Source organism: Carlito syrichta, unplaced genomic scaffold, assembly GCF_000164805.1.
Source record: "Carlito syrichta isolate Samal-C Ts95f unplaced genomic scaffold, Tarsius_syrichta-2.0.1 Scaffold308051, whole genome shotgun sequence".
NCBI classification, from domain to species: Eukaryota; Metazoa; Chordata; class Mammalia; order Primates; family Tarsiidae; genus Carlito; species Carlito syrichta.
In genome coordinates, this window is record NW_007252147.1 from 1,544,513 (window position 1) to 1,564,154 (window position 19,642).

Sequence of the window (19,642 nt, forward strand, 5' to 3'; positions counted from 1 at the left end):
ACCAAACAAATTAAAATAAGTACTAACAACCAAAACATATCTTGATGTAACCAGTACATACACTCTTAAAGAATAACAAGGAAGAAAAAGGAAATAAAATAGTCTATGAAAGCCACAAGCACCTTGTTTTCAAAAGAGCACCAAGCAACACAAAAAGGCAACACGTAAGAGGTAGTGTACCACCGGCTAAGATGTATATGCCCACGGGGGACCTGAATACAGCTTAGTGTTTTGGAAAAGAAGACATTAGACTGTGGCTGTCATTTTAGACAGAAGCACTGCACACTTGGGAGCATTAGCCAGTATTGCTCCATGGCGCACTGCATCTCCAGCTGTCTAATGGGTACTTAGCTCTCAGACAGTCACAAAATATAGGATACCCTGAAGAATTCCATATTTATACATTTTCAGCTCTAGGGAATTCGCTAAGAAAGCTGAGATCAATATAATTTTTACAAGAATTAAATACTTTATCAATTGTAGTCCTTTAAAACATGCCTTTTCTCCTTCTTAGGAGGAAGTCGATTCTTCCTGAGATTCTTTAAAATTTAGCCAATGCTAGCCATGCATTTCATAATGACAGTATTTTTCTGTCTACATTTTTCCCTCTGAAGCAATTACCTGGTCAACAGCATGAATTCTGAACTAATTCAGAGACTTTAGAGAAAGCACACAGGACTGCTTTCAATGTAATACTTCCGTTCAGTTTTGAGATGAGGAAGTTTTTGTACTTCGACAACTGGTAGTTGATTAGGCTCCTGGGTGTGAAAAAGAAATGTTGCCTTATGCCAGCTGCCATCTTGAATCTGTAAAATGAGAACAAAATGCTTTCATATGCACTTCATTAGCAGTCATTCTCAGCAGACAGTGCCCTTCATAAACTATGTAGAGTGTTTAAGGTTTGGAGACAATGACTAGAAAGGGCCTAGAACAATGCACAATAAGTGGTAGCAATTAATAATATTAGCTGAAAACATGACCTTATTCTCGTTTCTATAATGACATTGTGTGTTCTAATTCTTCACTTGCAGCACCTAAGGCCAGGCTTCTGTTTCGGTTGTCTGTGGATTGCTGGACCAAATATGAATGAAGAGATTGCTATATTCCCAATATGAGTGATTCCCATCTGCTCTGTGTTTCTTTACTTGGGATTGATTCTTCAGGATGGGCATTTTTCTTGGATGAAAGTGAATGAGCATTCTCATCCTCAGTACTTTAGGTAGGAAGTAACCAGAATTGCCTCAGTCAGAAGGTTGTTAATACTAAAATTAGGTTCAATATCTTTTTGTTTTTTTGAGTCGTGGTCTCATGCTGTTGCCCAGGTTGGAGTACAGTGGCCTGATCACAGCTTACTGCAGCCTCAACCTCCTGGGCTCAGGAGGTGTCTTAGCTCCCTGAGGAGCTGGGATTACAGGCGCATACCACCATGTCTAACTAATTTTTTAATTTATGTAGAAATGAGGTCTTACTATGCAGCCTCAGCTGGTTTTGAACTCTTGGACTCAAGCAATCCTCCTGCCTTGGCCTCCCAAAGTGCTGGGATTACAGGAATAAACCTCTGTGCCCCCCCGTACAGTCATCTTTTATGTTTCTTTTTTCTTTTTTCCATTCTGTGGTTCTCTATATAGTTTTTCCTTTCTTCTCTTCCTTCTAGGCCTTCTTATTATTATATGTTATTTTGTTTCTTTTACATTCTGTGGAGCAAAATATATCATAAATTGTCCTATGATTAAGATGCAACAAGACACATTAGGGAAACACAATGGGTAGTTTTGTGCAGCTTTTATTCAGGACTTATTTAACTTATTCATTCACAGAAATTTCATGAATTCTGAAATTCGAAGTAACTTTGAAGATAATTTAAGCTACAAATTTCATTTTAAAGGTAAGGCAATTGAAACTCATTGAAGGTAAGTTACTGCATCTAAAGTAATATACCTAAATTTTGTGTGTAAGACTGTTAGATTCATTCATTTTTTTCAAGCAATATTTATTGAACACTAAATACATTTGGCATAGTTTACTCAACTATGTAATCCTCAATTTCTTAAAGTGCTTGAATCCTAAAGATGAATAAATTTGTCTGGCTTCTGAATTCTAGCAGCTTATAAATCTTGCTGGAGAGAGGAAAAACATAAATAACCACAATACAAGACCATATATGGTAAGTACAATATAAATAATATAGATAATAAGTATTAAGCCCTCCCCCCTTCTCTCCCTCCCTCTCTCCTTCATTTTTCTTTTTTTTTTACTTTTTTATTTTTTAATGGTTCTGGCTCCTTCCCTTTCTGAGACCCTTCATTTTTTAATTTTAATTTTAATTTTTTTATTGTAGAGACGAGGTCTTGCCAAGTTGCCCCGGCTGGCCCCGAACCCACGGGTTCAGGCAATCCACTCACCTTGGTCTCCCAAAGTGTTGGGATGACAGGCTGAACCACCGAACCCAGCTCCTTCCTTCCTAAGACAGGGTCTCACTCTGTCTCTTAGGCTGGAGGTGCAGTAGTGGGACCATGACTCACTACAGCCTTGACCTCCTGGGCTCAGCAATCTTCCTACTTCAGCATCATAAGTGGCTGGGACTATAAGCATACGCCACTATGTCCAGCTAATTTAATTAAATTAATTTTTTTAGAGATGGAGTCTCACTATATTGCCCAGGCTGGTCTCAAACTCCTGGGATTCGAGCAATCCTGCCTCGGCCTCTCAAGGTGCTGGGATTATAGGTATGAACCTCTGCACCCAGCCACTTCCTCATTTCTATCTGGAGTAGTCAGGGAGAGCTTAGTGAAAAACTTAGAATTCAGATGAGCTTTAATGTTTCCTTAAAATTTCCTCTTGATTAGTGAGGTATAGAAGGGCATTTGAGAGTAAGGAATGGCATAAGTTACACACAGAGACATACACACACACAGCAGCAAAACGAAACAAAACAAAACCCAACAAAAACCAAACAAACCAAAACAGATGGGAAAATTATTCTACCATGGAAGTTAAAAGCACAGATTTCAACTTGGCACAGAGTTTGATAGAAATCCAGGTATTATCATCTTCCCTACATATAAATTGGGAATAATAAAAACCTGCCTCACAGGCTTGTGAGGATTAAATAAGATTTCAATCAAGGCTTGGCTTGGTGACTCAGCCTGTAATCCCAGCACTTTGGGAGGCCGAGGTGAGAGCACTGCCTGAGCCTACATGTTCGAGACCAGCCTGGGCAACTTGGTGAGACCTCATCTCTACAATAAATCAAAAAATAGCCGGGCATGGTAGCACGTGCCTGTAGTTCTGGCTACTTGAAAGGCTAAGGGGGAAGGATCGCTGGAGCCCAGCAGGTTGATGCCAGGGTAGCCATGAGCATGCCGCCACACTCCAGCCTGGGCAACAGGGTGAGTCTCTGACTCAAAAAAAATAAAAAAAAAAGAGATTTCAATCAAAAGTCCCTAGCAGTACAGGGAAGCTTTGGAGGTCTACATGCTGGGGTTTGGTTTCTCACTCCTCTTCTGATTAGCTTCATCACTTTGAGCATGCATGACTTAACCCCTCCATGCCTTTACTTTCTTACCTATAAAATGGGGTGAATAATATTTTCTTTATAAAGCAATTTGATAAATAAAATAAAGTATATAATGCATGGCCACTTGCCACATAATAAACCCCTGATAAATAGTAGTGGGAATTATTGATATTTTTATCCCTGTTATTATTACAACAGATCAGTTTGGCCATAGTTCAGAGTAGTTCACCAGTGAAAGCTCAAGTTGGAAAGGCAAGTTGGGTCTAATTGTTGTAAGCACCGAACATGGTTGATAAGTTTGGATTGTGTCTCAGAGGTACTAGCGAGTTACTGAGTGTTTCTGGGCAAGATTTTAAAAGTTAGATGAATATGTTAGTGATATTGATTTCTTTGAATAAAGAGAATAAGAGCCACATCCTTCTGACCATTTGCCTAGGATTTTTCAAGCACTATTTTTCTGGAAATAAAATGTTATGAAAAAGTAGAGTACCCTGGAAATGTTAAGAGATGCTAAGTTATAGTCTTCATAGTACACAAGGATAGGAGATCAAGCTACCTAAAGTAATTAATGTGTATACATAAAGAGGTCAGTTCTATACAATGGGGGTTGGCAAATTCTTTTCTAAAGGGTCAGAGAGTAAGTATTTTAGATTTTGTAGGTCCTACAGGCGCTGTCACATCTACGCAACCCCGCCATTGTAATGTGATAACAGTCATAGATAATAAGTAAATGAATGTGTGACTGTGTTCCAATAAAATTTATTTACAAAAACAGGTGGTGGGCCAGACTTGGTCTGTTGACTGTAGTTTGCCTACATCTGCTCAATGAAACAATATTTTTAAGTGATAAATTTTTCATAACATCCATTGTTTAATTTTAATGAAAAAAAAAGGGCTACAATTCAAATACTGACTGATAGGGTCAATCTGTAATTATACCTACATTTGGTATCAGGTACAGAAACTGACAATATAAAATAAAACTGACTTGCTTCTATATCTTCTCTTCCACACAGTAATGAAATGTAGAATGACAGCAGTGAAGACACATGAAAAAAATCTATTTGTCCATATGCTCTGGCCATCTATCCATCCATCCATCCAACCAGGTATGATATAATTATTTGATATGGAGAATAAACATTAATTAATACCTATTTTGCTTATAAAAATCTATGAATGACCAAAAGGTATAACAAAAGTTGTCAAGATAGTATGTAAACAAATAATTGATCCTGAAAAATGTATAGTTACAAATCAGACATATTAAAACTTAATATCCTTCTATGGTTTGTAATTAAAATCTTACTCTAATCATTCAAATTTTATAGTTTTATCATATTGAACTCTATTGAACAATTCTAAAGGTGCCATTCCCTTACCTTGCAGTCATCTGAAAGCACTTCTGGTTCATGTAGAGTGTTTTCTTTAAAAATCTGGCCATTCCATCCCTTGAAGCCAACAAGCAATCCTGGGCCACTTTCTTGTGCCCTTGTCCACCTTGGGGCGTTTAGACAGTGAATGGTGATGATGTGGGTGGCTTCAGAGCTCAGTAAATGAAGGAAGTTCATCTGGACTTTCCCCACTCCAAACTCCAACTAATGTCATAGAAACAACATGCAGGTTATAAGGTGGCAATTGAGAAGGTTGCAGTTTGGGGAAACTTGAGGAATGTCCTGGAAAGGCAGCCTTGAGAAAGCTCTTTTCTTAAGATTTAACTGTCAGTAGTGGTGTGCTGGTAAATGTTTAACTATTGGCATTTGAGGGGAAAAAAAATTCCTAAGTTATAGCATTTTCTGATTCCTGCAGTAGAAATACTTTCATTATCCACTGTGGCTGGTTTCAGGCTGCCAAGATGTCAACTGAAAATGACATTGGGAAGATGTTAACGGTAGACTCTTCTGAGCCTATATGAACTGGATTCATTATACCATCATGCTATTACATATAATTTAAAAAGGAAAATAATTTTCCTGGTACCTAAAGTGCAATAATAATTTGCTGTTGGTTAATGCTTTAATAACCTTTTTCATAAAAATATGCAATTCTGTTGATGCCTTCATTTGGGATTTTTTGTGAGTGTTTCCATAAATAAGTTACAAGTTATAATAATAATTTGGTTGAATAATTTTAACTATTAGAACCTCAAAGGACAGGGACAGAATCTTATTCTTGGTGTTACCAGCCCCTAATGCAATCTCAGTCACACAGTGAATAATCAGTAAATGTTTACTGAACGAATTAATGAATGAATGCATGAACAAATACTAACTAATAAAGTGAACAATGTGGGACAAAATCAGAGTTAAGAAGTCTGCACATTTTCCAGGCTTGGGCAAGAAAACAGGTTTTCCTGTAGCTCTGGACATTATTATTATGTTGGCATTATTCAAGCAGGAGTATGGTTATAATGTAAACGAGCAGGAATGCTTTCTGCTGAAGAGTTTATACTAGTCTCTGAATGTAAAATTAGAAAAATATCAGCTATGAGGTAATGGAGAAGGAAAAAATGTAAAAAAACAACAGCAACAGCGACAACAACAAAATAACAAAGAGAGGAAAGGCGAAAGAAAGGCATAAGTATGAAAACATGGAAGGATAATCCTAAGACGCATTAGCGTTTGTCATTCAATTTCTTCATCTGACAGATCAGAATCAGAAACTTGCAAAATATTTCATCTTTCTGAGCCTTAGTTTCCTTGTCAGTGAAATGGGGGATAACACCGACCTGACAGGGTTAAAGAAGATTAGAAATGACTAATGTAATTGACCTAGCGTTGTGCTTGGCACAGAGCATGCCTTCCGGTGGCTCACAGTTTCAACCCCTTGGGTTAGCAGAGGAGTAGAAACTAGAACCCAGGTCTCTGACTCCAAGCCTATTGTCCTTTCAAAATGTTTACAAAATTTCATTTATTTTTTGACTCGCTCTAAAGATCTTAGGACCAAGTCTATGGTTCTTTGACAACCTCCTCGTCTTCCTGACATACAGCATTTTTAGTATCAATTTTACATAATGCCTGCAGCTTTTCTCCATTTACTAAATGTAAATGTGTTTACATTTGGGTAGGATAGGAGAACTGGGAGAATTGATTCAGGCATGGAAAGAACTAGCATGCAGCTTCCTGAAGGCTTCTGTCTCCTTCGCTCAGCTCTCACACTCCCGGCCCCTTTCCTTCTGTGATAGTCCTGGGCTGACTTCCAGGGGAGTGAGGATGATTATGTGGATATTTTAGAAGTAGGAGTATCACGCTGCTCTTTATTAGAGGTGCATGGCTTCCCCGTAGGAATGGAAGAAGCCTTTCTTTCTCTATTTTGGGGGTAATAATGGCAAATACCTCTTGAGATGAACGTGTAAAATACCTGGTTCATGAAGAGAGGTGTTTCAGGAGGACCTATTTCAGGGCAGTTCAACAATAAGTAGCTAAAAAGGTTGTACATTTCAGCAGCTGCCCTTTATGGTGGACAAAACACACAATAGGCACCTGTTTGAGTTCCTTGTCAATACAAATAAAATTCTTGCTCATTGCTGGTTTAATTAGAAAAAGAAAGGAATACAGTTGTGTGTTAAGCATATGTTATAGGTAGGACTAAGATGTCGGTTTTATAAATATTTGTTATAACGCCCAGTGTTAACTAATTTGCATTTATTCTAATTATTTAGTTTATGGAATTATTCCATTAAAAACGTCTTAAGTACCACTCAGTGTTTATTTAAGAAAGGTTACTGTGTGCCCAGTCATCACAAACAGCAAGATTTTGTGACAAAATTCTTTTAATGATGATGTAATTTTCAGCACACTTTAGGTAACTGATTATGGATAACACACTGCAGTTGTTTAGGAATTTTCTAGTGTGTCTATTCATAAAAACATAACATCTATTACACAATTTTTAATGGAATTTTTTTTTTTTGAGTTGGAGTCTCACTGTTGCCCAGGCTGGAGTGCAGTAGCACGCTCACCGTCACCACAGCCTTGACCTGCTGGGCTTAGACTGTCTTTCCACCTCAGCCTTCCAAGTAGTTGGAACTACAGGCACATGCCACCGTTCTCAGCTAATTTTTTGATTTATTGTAGAGACGAAGTCTTGCCAAGTTACCCAATCTGGTCTTGAATCCTGGGCTCAGGCAGTCCTCTTGCCTCGGCCTCCCAAAGTGCTGGGATTACAGGTGTGAGCCACTGCGCCCAGCCATTTTACAGGAATTTCAAAAACATGATCAGTTAAGTAAGCTGAACTAAGCCAATCATAAACACAATCAAAATGTCAAAATTGACTGTGATTAGGTATTTTTTTTAAAACCAAAAAGCTTATTTTCCATATATGACAGAGAATGATACTTTGCTTTCATTCTTAACATTTATAATTATTTGAAGTGACAGAATTTTAAACAAATTGTTCACAGATACTCTGTAATATATCATCATAAGTTCTAAAATTCAATACATACCTTTGTCACAGAAACAGGAGGTAAACATGTCTGGCCACCAGCACTGAAATTGCAGAAAACCTCAACAGCATCTGAAGGACATCCGAGATTTGGATCAATCCAGTATTTTCCTATTAATTTACAGTAAAACGCAAAGTAATTTAGGCGCCATGCTAAAATATGTCTGAATCACCCTTATAAGTTATCACAACACTTTAAATACATGGATTTCCACAGTCTTACTTGTTAAAAAAAATAGGAGATTATAAACATATTTACATTTAGTGAATGAATGAAAGCTGCAAGCATCATGTAAAATTGATACTAAAAATGCTGTCTTCCTATCAATTTAAGGGGATTTCATAATTTTAATAAAAATGATAGAATGGCTGAATTTATTGCTTTATTCTACAGATAAGAAGATGAGCTTATTGTCTGTAGTTATAGTTCATAGAAAAATTGAGGTTAATGTAGTATATGTGCATATTTCTGTTCTAGGGCAAAAGTAGTTCCAAGTATTGGGTTCATTTCTCTGCAGTCTTCTTCAATGTCTTGGCTTGAAAGTCCCCCACTATTTGTTAGCTCTTTTATACTTCTAACTTTTAAGAAATTAGTTTTGCCAGGTCGTTTGAATTACCTGCTTCATTCCTGGAGCTCCTAGCTCTACAGTTTTCTCTTAAAATCTGATAAGGTTTTAACTACTACCATTCCTGATGGTAGTACTCTTGATGAAGGTCTTCAATGATCTCTGCATTACTACATCAAATGCAAACTTTCTTCACCTTACTTAACATTGACCCAGTTGGTCCCTTCCTCCCCCTCCAGCAAACATTTTCTTTGCTTAGTTTCCAGGATACTACATTCATCCAGTTTTCCTCCTGTCTCAGTGACAGCTTTTCTTAGTTTTCTTTGCTAGTTCCTCCTCACCTTCCTGATCTCTAAACACTGACCAGTCCCAGGACACAGTTTTTGACTTCTTCTCTTTTCTTTCTTTACCTACTATCTAGGTATTCTTAAAAAGTCTCAAGGCATTAGATATTATTTATATGTGTATGATTTCATAACTTTTGCCCTTAGCCAGGACCTCTTTCTTGACTTTAAACTTGAATAGTCAACTCTTGACTTGACATTCTTATTTGAATATCTAACAGACATCTCATACTAACCATATCCCAAACTAAACTCCTGGTCTTTTATCCAAACCTGCTTCTCCCGAAATCTTCTCTATTTCTATTAACAGGAACCCTACCTATAGCAAAAAAATATTAGAGTCATTGTTTACCATTCTATTTCTCTCACAGCCCATATGCAATCTATCAACAAAAACTGCTGGCTCTATCTTAAAAGCGCATTCAAGAATCTCACCTTTCCCCCCCCCCCCCCACTTCCCCTGTGACCAACTCTAGTCCAATTCATCATTATCTCTTCTGGATTATTTCAATAGCCTCTTCAGTGGTTTCCCTACTTCTATCCCGTGCTCCTCATTATATTTGCAATACATTAGCCAGAGTAATATTTTGAAAATCTGAGTCAAATTATGCCATTTCTTTGCTCAACAATTTCTAGTGACTTCCCATTCTATTCAGAGTAAAAGCTAGAGACTTTTTAGTAGTCTAGAGGGTCCTATATAATGTGGCTTCTTGATATATTTTTGACTTAATTTCCTATGACTCTCCCCTTCATGCACCTCTTCCAAAAGTCACACAGGACTTTTTGCTAGTCCTAGACATGTTAGGTACACGTCCAGGATTAGGACTTTTGTATTTACTCTTCTGCCTGGAAAACTCTTTCTCTAGATTTCTTGTAGCATTCTCCCTTACCTCCTTCTGATATGGCTCAAATGTCACCTTCTTAGAGAAGTCTTATCTGTCTATTCTATTTAAAATTGCACCTTCTGCACCACTTCCTAGCATGCCCCCTTCCCTGCTGTTTTATTTTTCCCTATAGCACTTATCATTTCCTACTGATGAAAGTATTTTGGGGGCACAAAGATCTTTCTGATACTCCACAATTCATACAACTTAACTGTTTATCCTATAATGAAGGTAGACCTTGAATTAAATTCCATACTGATTTTGTATGTCTTACAATGTCTTTGTTCCTTTCAGTTCTACAGAATTGTAGTTTTATGCCCTCAGATATGGGAAAAAATCAAGCTTAGAATTATTATAGACAGTCACAATTGTAAACATCATTTTAGTTTTTATATTAATTTTGGGCAGGAAATAGCTACAGAAGTTAAGTATTTTATTAATATAAATAAAATGAATATTTTCATTGCACTTCTAGAATGAAAGCAGATGTTTTGGACAAGAATATGGTGTGTGAGTGTTATATGTGTATATGCAAAATTAAAATGACTACTATCTACTTTACAGAATAACACAATATAGATTTTTCAAATCAACATTTTTCAAATCACAACTTTTTCCCAAAGGCGTCATTGTGTTAAGATGAGAGTTTTCACCAAAAAAATGGTATTATTGCACATACATCAAATAGGAATTAAAAATGACATATTGTAGCAGACAAGGTACCCCTATTTAACTGATGACTGCTCCTCTTGGCTTCAAACTGTTCTTTGATGCTTCCACTCTAAATTCATTTTTGCACCTATGGTTAATTAATTTGGGGCATCTATGTAGGGAAGAGAAACTTCCAAGAATGACAAAGCACTCCATTTTCATGGTCACCAATTCTAGTATGGGGCATTTAAATTCCATTTTGTATAAAAACTTTATTTTTAGGAAGTGCGGTAAAAGGATTCCATGATACCTTTCGTGATGTTGTTAACTTTGGCGTTCCTGACTTACCAAGTTCTGACAGGTTCTTCTGTTTGTTAACCCCAACATCAGTGCTCTCTATTTTAATTTTAGCAAAAATGTGCTATATTCCAAGTATACAATGTAAGCAAATGCTATTGCTTGAGGTGTGGGGACATCAGAAGCATGCTTTCCTCCAAGTGTTTTATTCTTGATGCCATTAAAATGGCTTCTTCCAGGGTTTTATCAAAATTACTATAATTTGGAATGAATGCGTTGCAAATCTCAAACACACTGAAATGATGAAATGAAATTAGACATCAGAGTTTTAGGAAACCAAGAACTTACCATCTGATACTTTGTGTTCACAGTTAAGCAAATCTTTGCAGATTCGTGCTGGGTTATCTCGTGTGCCCAGAGGATTCTTGATGCTGTGCAATAAATTGCTAAGGTAGTTCAGAGTTTTGAATATCTCTTCACTGTGGTCAATTAAAGTCACTTCAGTATTCTGGTAACTCTGCCAAGTCATCATAAAAATCACATAAGCAATAAAACCTAAGGACCAACATGGATTGAGGCAGAGGTAAAATGTGTTCCTACTACATGTATAAACTGGGAGTAAGAGGTAAAGAACTGCTTATATTTAAGCATATAAATGACTGTTTTACTAACCTCGGTTCTAAATAAGAGATCAAATTCACACTCAAAAAAATTTAGTTTTCAAGCTGACTTGAGAATTACTATACCTACTGTATGTTTTAAATTATACATTAAATTATTAGAATTTAAACAAAGGAGTAGAAATAATAGATTTTTTTTATTCTAAGAAACACAACTAATTTCATTGAACTATTTTCTTCAATAGTATCTAATTCCTTATAAATAAATCCTTTAACAATATTACATTTTTGTTTTAAATGTTTTCCTTACAAAATATCCTATGCATATATTTCTGTTTAATTATACTAAAGTCAGTTACTTTTACTTTGAAAATGGTTTTATATTTTAAATTTTTAAAAAATATAATCTTAGAGATAATGCCACAGTTTGGCCTCCAGAAACATTTCCCTGTTTAATTTGTATATTGAGAGTGCCAATATAAATAAAACCAGATATATTACCTCCATCTGTAAGGTGGTATTTGATTCAATCAAGGCTTGAATAGCAGCATTGATATCCATTTGTTTCTGTATAAAACAAAACCATTTGAGATCAGCAATAAGATCAACACTGAGTGCTCTAAAGTAAAGGCTGTAAATTCTGAAAGCTCTGCTGTTAAAGTATACTAGACTTATTATCTGAAGGGGGTTTGTAACTCTTATGGTTGGACAGATTTGCAAATACTGCTTGAGTATCTGAAAGGACAATATGCTGCCTTCATCCAAATCTCAAAGGTCTCTTAATTAAAATAGGACCAAATTCTAGAGCCCTCAAATGAAAAACTATTTGTCTCTGCTACATGAAACCACACATACAAAGTTACTCAAATGGAAGAGAATGAAATACGATTCCCTCAGTTAATAAATTGTAAAGTGAAGAATAAATAACTGTAGTAATTTTTAACAGTTATATTCTTGGAAGGAAAATAGAATAAAATACTACTATCCTGAGGTAGTCACCACATTAGTTTAATCTGATACTTCTGTGGTCTTAAAAACAATTTCTGGAGCTGGAAAATTTACCATTAGTCCCAAAAGAAATAATGCAGAATGAATTCAATCTCCCTGTGCATTTAATAAAATATATTTTTAGAAAAAGACTCAGCTTCACCATTAGTAAAAATCTTTTTTTGTAATAATAATTTTAAAAAAAGCTTGGAAACCAAGATGCATGAGTTGGGAGAAGACTCTGGGAAGTGGCATCTGCATAAGTGAAACAAGCAATCTAAGTTCTTTCAGAATGATTGTACTAAGATATCTTTTTTACTTGGAGGTCCATATAATGGAAACTGTTTTCAACATATCTCTCATAACTCATGGTTAGTAATTCAAAAAACTATTTAAGATGATGGAACAATCAATAAAATGCACTCGTCCTTGCTTCAACCTGTGGTTTTCATATTGGAAAAGAATTGACTCATTCTGCATATATGTATACTGCCAAACACTGATACACACTGAGGATAAAATGACAAGCAAAAAAGAAATTTGCCCTATGGACTCTAAGTTTAGAGGAGAGATATAGGCATTAATCAAATCTTCTCAGAAATACCTAATTACAAATTGTGATATAGGTTATGAAAGGAAAGTGCCTGAAGCTATGAGAGAAATTAGGGAATCAATCAACTCTGGAAAAGGTAAGAGGCTGAAAGGGATGGGTAAAGAGTCTTCCATGAGGTAGTGACATCTGAGCTGAGATCTGAAATCACGAAGAGCGACTTGAAAAGAACTTTTCAGGAAGAAGCACCAACCGCGCAAAGGTCACGAGACTGAAGGAGCATGGTTTAATCATGAAAAGGTTAGCCTAAAATGTTCTCTTCCGATTAAATAATTCTGACCATCTTTCTTGTGTGAATGGGCAGATTTTGGATAGGGGCCATGCAAAAATATTGACACAAAATATGGGAACTTGAATTAAGTGCTAAGCAATAGCCACCTTTAAATTTTCTACTTAGTCCCCTTTGGTGATTAGTGGTTTTAATCAGAAAACCTGGCATAATGGTTCTCCAACTCTTCAGAATCAGATTCTTTTGTACTCTTAAATATTATTAAGGGCCTTACAAAACTTCTGTCTATGTGTCAATGCAAAAATTCCAAATTCAGACCAATATACTGAGCCAAATGTGAGTGACCAGTCCCAGGACTCAGCCCCAAAAGTCTTGAGAGCATGTATCGGGTGGTTGAACTGCAGTTTTGTTATATACATTTTAGGGAGGCAGAAGTTACAAAAGACCATAAATCAATATATGTCAGATTTTCATTGGTTCAGCCTGAGAAAGTGGGACATTTCCAAGTGGGGGCTTGCAGGCTATAGGTGGATTCAAAGATTTCTTGACTGGCAATTTGTAGGCTTTTACCTAAGAAGTTTTGGAAACCAGTAGAGATGTCTTGTTGAGATAAGGAAGTGGAAAAACTCCATATTTCTTGATATGCAGATGAAATTCCATATGTAGAAGACTTCAGAGAGAATAGATAAGTGTCTTACATGATGCAGTGCCCAGAGCCTAAGAGTCTTTCTCTTCCTCCTCCTTTTTTTTTTTTTTTTTTTTAGTTGGGGCCTTACTTTGTCATCCAGGCTGGAATGCAACAGCATGACCACAGCTTACTGCTGCTTTGACTTCCTGGGCCTCCCAAGCACTGGGACTACAGGCATACATCAACATGCTTGGCTAATTTTTTGATTTTTTGGAAAGACAAGGTCTCACTATGTTGGCTAGGCTGGTCTCAAACATCTGGGCTCACGTAATCCTTTTGCCTTAGTCTTCCAAAGTGCTGGGATTATAGGCTAGGCGTAAGCCACTGCTCTGGCCTGATTTCCTTCTTTATCTGTTATATGATATTATGCCAGAGTCAGATTGGTAAACAAATGTCAGTATATAGGGTAATAGGGTGATAAATTCCTGTCTGATGGGTCCTTATCAGGTGTGACTCCCCAAGCTTCTTAGGGATTTAGATAAGAGACAAAAGGTTAGAGTTTAGTCCTCAAATGTGAGTTATAATTTTTTATATTTACCATAGTATAAACCAAGACATACACTTGAAAACTATTTATATGTTAATTGCTTTAAAATAATAACAAACCCATTATATGTTAATATAAATATCTTAATAAAAAATAACTATTTTCCAAACCAAAATAATTAGCAAAAAGGGTGGTCCTGTTTTACACTCCAGCACTTTCTCTTTAATGTCTGGATTAATAGGTGATAATTAAATTCTCATATTTGCTTTTGCATTCAATTGGTTGTGATATGTTATTTTAGTTGAAACACGTGAAGAAAATCTGGTCTCATAGATATATACAATTGGAAAAAAAGAAGTATTTAAGTGGGCTTTTTCAGATAATTATAGAGTTTCTTCTTTGATACTATGCCAAGACTTGATGAGTAGTCGTTTTTAAAGGTTAGTTGCTATATGAAAACTGAACCCATATCAATGAACTTTTTGTATTCTTTTATATGAAGATCTATGGATCTTATACTTTGATAAAATCTTTTAGCTATGCACAATTTTAACATCATGCATTGATAATTAAGAAAATATTGATTTGTGGTATTATACAGACCTTCTAAACAGTGACACATTTCATTATGCAATGTCAAAAATTACATTTGTTAACATCATCACTTATAAAAATATAAGTACTGACTGGGGAGCTGTCAAATGTATAGTGATACATACAAGTTTTCCTCAATTCTTATTTTGGCTTGAAAGCTTGAAATTTATTATTAGCATCAAACTCTGACAGTTGTTTTCCTTGAATTGACAGGAGCTTCATTTATCTTCAAGAAAATATTTGTAAAATATTCATGTCTTAATATCATTGGTAGTCTGTTAAGTAAAAATGGTGTTCTGTGATAGAAGTGGCTAGTTGAGTTTGCCACTCAAACAGCTGCACAGTGCTTTAATTTGAAGCAATCACTATACTTTAATGTGCAGTATAATTGCTCTATATGTTCTTCCATTTAATCACATGGAATGTTTAAAAAAAGATTTGTATACAAGAGTAGAGATTTAGGAAACAGTCAGCAAAAGTGGTGGAATAAGGACTTCCCAGAGTTCTCTCATCCATGAAAGCAATGAGAAAAGTGGCAAATATTGTCACCAAGTTTTTTAGAATTATGGAAATTGGCAAAAATGCTTAAAGCAATCTGGGCAGTATTTTTTTTTAAAAAAGAGCTTAATCTTGGTAAAAGCAGTGGGTTTTGTGGCGTTTTAACTTGCCCATCCTCCATGCCCATCTTCTCAGTTCTGCAATAGCCTTGAAAACTGTTAAAGTTTATGAGCAAGAATTGTTTGATTTTTGGCTACATGAAACAGAGGATAACAACTGGAGCCAACAATAAGCTAACCAAAAAGCTTATAGGAAATGTAATGAGATGTCTACAGAGACTTTGAAAAGTTCTGACATATTCCTGGGAAATGCAGAATCCATGTAAAGGCATAGGGCTGTGTGCATGCTGAGGAAAGACCCGAGAAGATGCTAAACTCTCCTCTCTTTCTGTCCTTGAGGCTCTATGACAGTAGGAAGTAAAGACTAAGGTATAATTGACAATTACCTGGCTGAGCACTGAAGTGGTGCTCCAACATGCACCTATACCTCATTGGAAAAAACTGGAAGACTTATTGGTACTGGTCTTTAAGAAATTCTCTTGGGTTGGGCTCAGTGACTCAGCCTGTAATCCCAGCACTTTGGGAGGCCAAGGCAAGTAGACTGCCTGAGCCCATGGGTTCGAGACCCATCCATCTCTACAATAAATAAAAAATTAGCCAGGCATGGTAGCGTGTGCCTGTAGTTCCAGCTACTTGGAAAACTGAGGCGGAAGGATCACCGGAGCCCACCAGTTCAAAGCTGCAGTGACCGGGAGCGTGCCACTGCACTCCACTCTGGGCGACAGAGTGAGAAGCCAACTCAAAAAAGAAAGAAAATCTCTTGGGAAAATTAGCTGACCACTAAGCTAACTGAGTAGAGTTGTCAGTGTTCACACATGTCAAGGAATATAGACTTTATAGAATTCATAAAACTTACTTAACACGCAAATAACAACAACAAAGAGCAATAACACTAAATTTAGGTTGTGGGGAAGAACCTGATTTTCAGGGTTGCCATCTTATATTACTTAAAATGTTCTGTTTTCAACAAAATATTGCAAGACATATTGCAGATGTTGGACTTAATTGACACAGGCTTTAGCTTAGCTATTTTAGGTAAGTTCAAAAAATTAAATAAAACCATGTCTACAGGACTAAAAGAAAGCATGAGAAAGATGTCTTACCAGATAGGAAATATAATAAAGGCACAGAAATTATAGGAAATAGAATCAAACAGAAGTCTTGAAAATGAAAAGTACAATAACTGACATGAAAATTTACTAGACAGGCACAATAGGTAGATTTCAATAAGTAGAAGAAAGCATTAGTTAACTTGAAGATAGGCTTATTGACATTATCCAAACTGAGAAGTAGAAAAATATGAAGAAAAGTGACAAAACTCACCATTTTGAAATGTACAATTCAGTTGTTTTTAGTAGATTCATAATGTTGTGCAATCATTACTATTATGTAATTTTGGGACATTTTCATCACCCTCAAAAGAAACTCCATGCCTATAAAGCAATCACTTTACATTTTTTTCTATTCCATTTCATTTCAAAAGAATGCTGAATGAGACTTACTAAATTGGTCTCATAATCCACTCACCAATGAATCATAACTCACATTCTGAAATAATTGCTGAATAATTACTGAGAAAACTTCTAATTCTATGATCCTATTCCATTATAGACCTTGTTTCTCTCCATGTGAAATAGTCTAGTTTTGAAGACTCCCACCAAAATTTCCTAAGAAATGTGACTTGTCTTTTTGTATTTTTTGATTTATTGTAGAGATGAGGTCTCCCCAAGTTGCCCGTGGGCTCAGGTAATCCTCTCACCTCGGCCTTCCAAAGTGCTAGGATTATAGGCTTGAACCACCAAGCCTAGGCTACTTCTCAATGCTACATTGCCAATTTCCTACAATGGACTCTGTGAGTTCCAAAAAGACATCCTTATATATGGAAGTCGGTTTAGAAGGAGGACAGAAAGTAAGCAAAGAAGAAAACAAAGAAACACTTATTGAGTTAAGCACATACATGAAGGGGGACCCTCCCCCCCAAAAAGGAATTATATTTTGGAAGGCAGGCCCCTTGTAGTACACTGAGAATTTGTTCCTCCAGATCAAGTGGTCAACCAGTTTTTACCTGAAAGTTTTGAGAAGGTTGCATTGCAAATTGTGGAGAAACGTCCAGAGTTTTGGCAAACAGGTGACTTGGTTCTTCTACCACAACAACACATTTAGTGTTGAACAGTTTTTAGCTAAAAACAGCATGACCCCCATGCGCCACCTTCCCTATTCACCTGCTTCACCCCCAGTGATTTTTTTGTTCACCCTATGGAAAAAGGTCTCAAAGGTAAACGTTTTGCTGATGTGGAAGGGGTGAAACAAAAAATGGCAGAAGCACTAAAAGACATCAAAAGTGATGAGCTCAAACATTGTTTTGAGCAGTGGAAAATGCATCTTGATGGGTATATTGCATAAAACAGAGTACTTTGAAGGTGACTGAAGTTTAAACATGTAAGAATAAATACATAAGTTTCTATAAACAAATTCTGGGGTTTTTGGGTCCCCTTTAATATTTCCCTTTTTAATCCTCCCAGTAATTCCTTAAAGTATATCTGTATTCTTATCACATTCTGCTCAGAGCAAAAACCTCTCACATGTCCTACCTCATATTGGCTGTATAGGAAGACATATATTTTCCAAGTGAGACAGGGATATGTGTCCCATATTTTGGCAATTAAATGTGAAAATTTTCACTAAGCACTTCTCTAATTTGCCAATGATATATGATTCTTTAGAACTTGTTCTTTCATAGGAAGGCAGTTTTGATATATCAATGTCATTATAGGTTGGGTAGACAATTGATAAGGACACTTGTAACCCCTACATAGTGAGGTCCCAGGAGGAAAGGAAGAACAGAGAAGCAGAGAATGATTTGGAGCTAGGAAGAAAGACATTCCCACTGATGTTCACATAGTGAAGGTTTCAGTTCCTGTCAGCGGATGGTTATAAAGGGAAAGTGATTTTTAAAAAAGTGTAGAGAAATGGGTCTCCTGTTTTCTTCTTTTTTTTTTTTTTGAGTTGGGGTCTCACTCTGTCGCCCAGACTGGAGTGCAGTGGCCGCTCCTGGCCACCGCAGCCTCGACCTGCTGGGCTCCGGCGATCCTTCCGCCTCAGCCTTCCAAGTAGCTGGAACTACAGGTGCGCACTACCACACCCGGCTGATTTTTTGATTTATTGTAGAGATGAGGTCTTGCTGCCCAGGCGGGTCTCGAACCCGTGGGCTCAGGCAATCCACTCACCTCAGCCTCCCAAAGGCGCGGGATTACAGGCTGAGCCACCGAACCCGGCTGGTCTCCTGTTTTCAAAGGGGCTGTATTCCTTGTGGCACTTTGCTTGTAAGTTATTTCTTGCCCCAGTGAAACACTGAGGAAAATGAAGAGTACCTGATCTGTTGAGAGTAGACCACAGGGAACCATCACCTGGAACTCTAAGAGATCTAAATGACATCAGAGCAGCATGTGGGAAAAAGTAAGGCTTAGGAGGCAAAGGACTGACTGTTATTTGGGATTGTGTAGCCAATAGTGGATCTCTTTTAGACAGGAAACATGACCAAGGACCATTGCAGTTGACCAGGAGGCTGAAGGAGTTGGGTATGGGTGGGGTTGGGGGGTAAATGGAGATCTTTCAGAGGAAACAAGAAGACAAAATGATTGCCGAATCCGAGAGTCAATACAAAGCGAAGGGGAAACCAACTTGGGACATCAGAAGCCATGAGGATAGAAGAAGCCACATAAGCAATGCCTCAAAGATGAGGCAGCATATTTTGGGGTAGCGGTTACAAATAACAAGCAAATATATGAGAAGTCTGAAGGTTTCTATAGCCACCAGCAACTGAGAAGGATATATGTAAAACCTAAGAAGTGAGTAACTGGCAAAGGAGAACATGTTTTTTTTTTGAGTTGGAGTCTCACTCTGGGACCCAGAAATAGGAAGAAATGGAGGGAATTAGCATATTTTGTGCACTTAGTATGCATCCTACATTATGCTGAGTCTTTTTTTTTGAGCATATACATTTCTATTTTATTAAAATATTACATAAGTACAGAGCAATTGGGCACATCCATTCTAAGGCACTGTTCTGATTTGAACACAATTCCACAAGAGAAAAGAGAAGTCA

The 19,642-nt window shown here is 36.8% G+C and overlaps 1 protein-coding gene across 1 annotated transcript in view; it reads right to left on the minus strand.

Annotated features, from left to right (window-relative positions):
• Positions 1-659: 659 nt before the first annotated feature.
• Positions 660-19,642, minus strand: part of LOC110596260 (collagen alpha-1(XXIV) chain-like) — an 81,587-nt gene continuing 62,604 nt past the window's right edge. The window contains exons 15-19 of the mRNA XM_021715928.1: positions 11,827-11,892; positions 11,054-11,222; positions 7,965-8,074; positions 4,900-5,115; positions 660-806 (exon numbers count right to left, since the gene is read on the minus strand). Coding sequence (XP_021571603.1) covers positions 660-806; positions 4,900-5,115; positions 7,965-8,074; positions 11,054-11,222; positions 11,827-11,892 — 708 coding nt within the window. The remainder of the gene's footprint in view (positions 807-4,899; positions 5,116-7,964; positions 8,075-11,053; positions 11,223-11,826; positions 11,893-19,642) is intronic.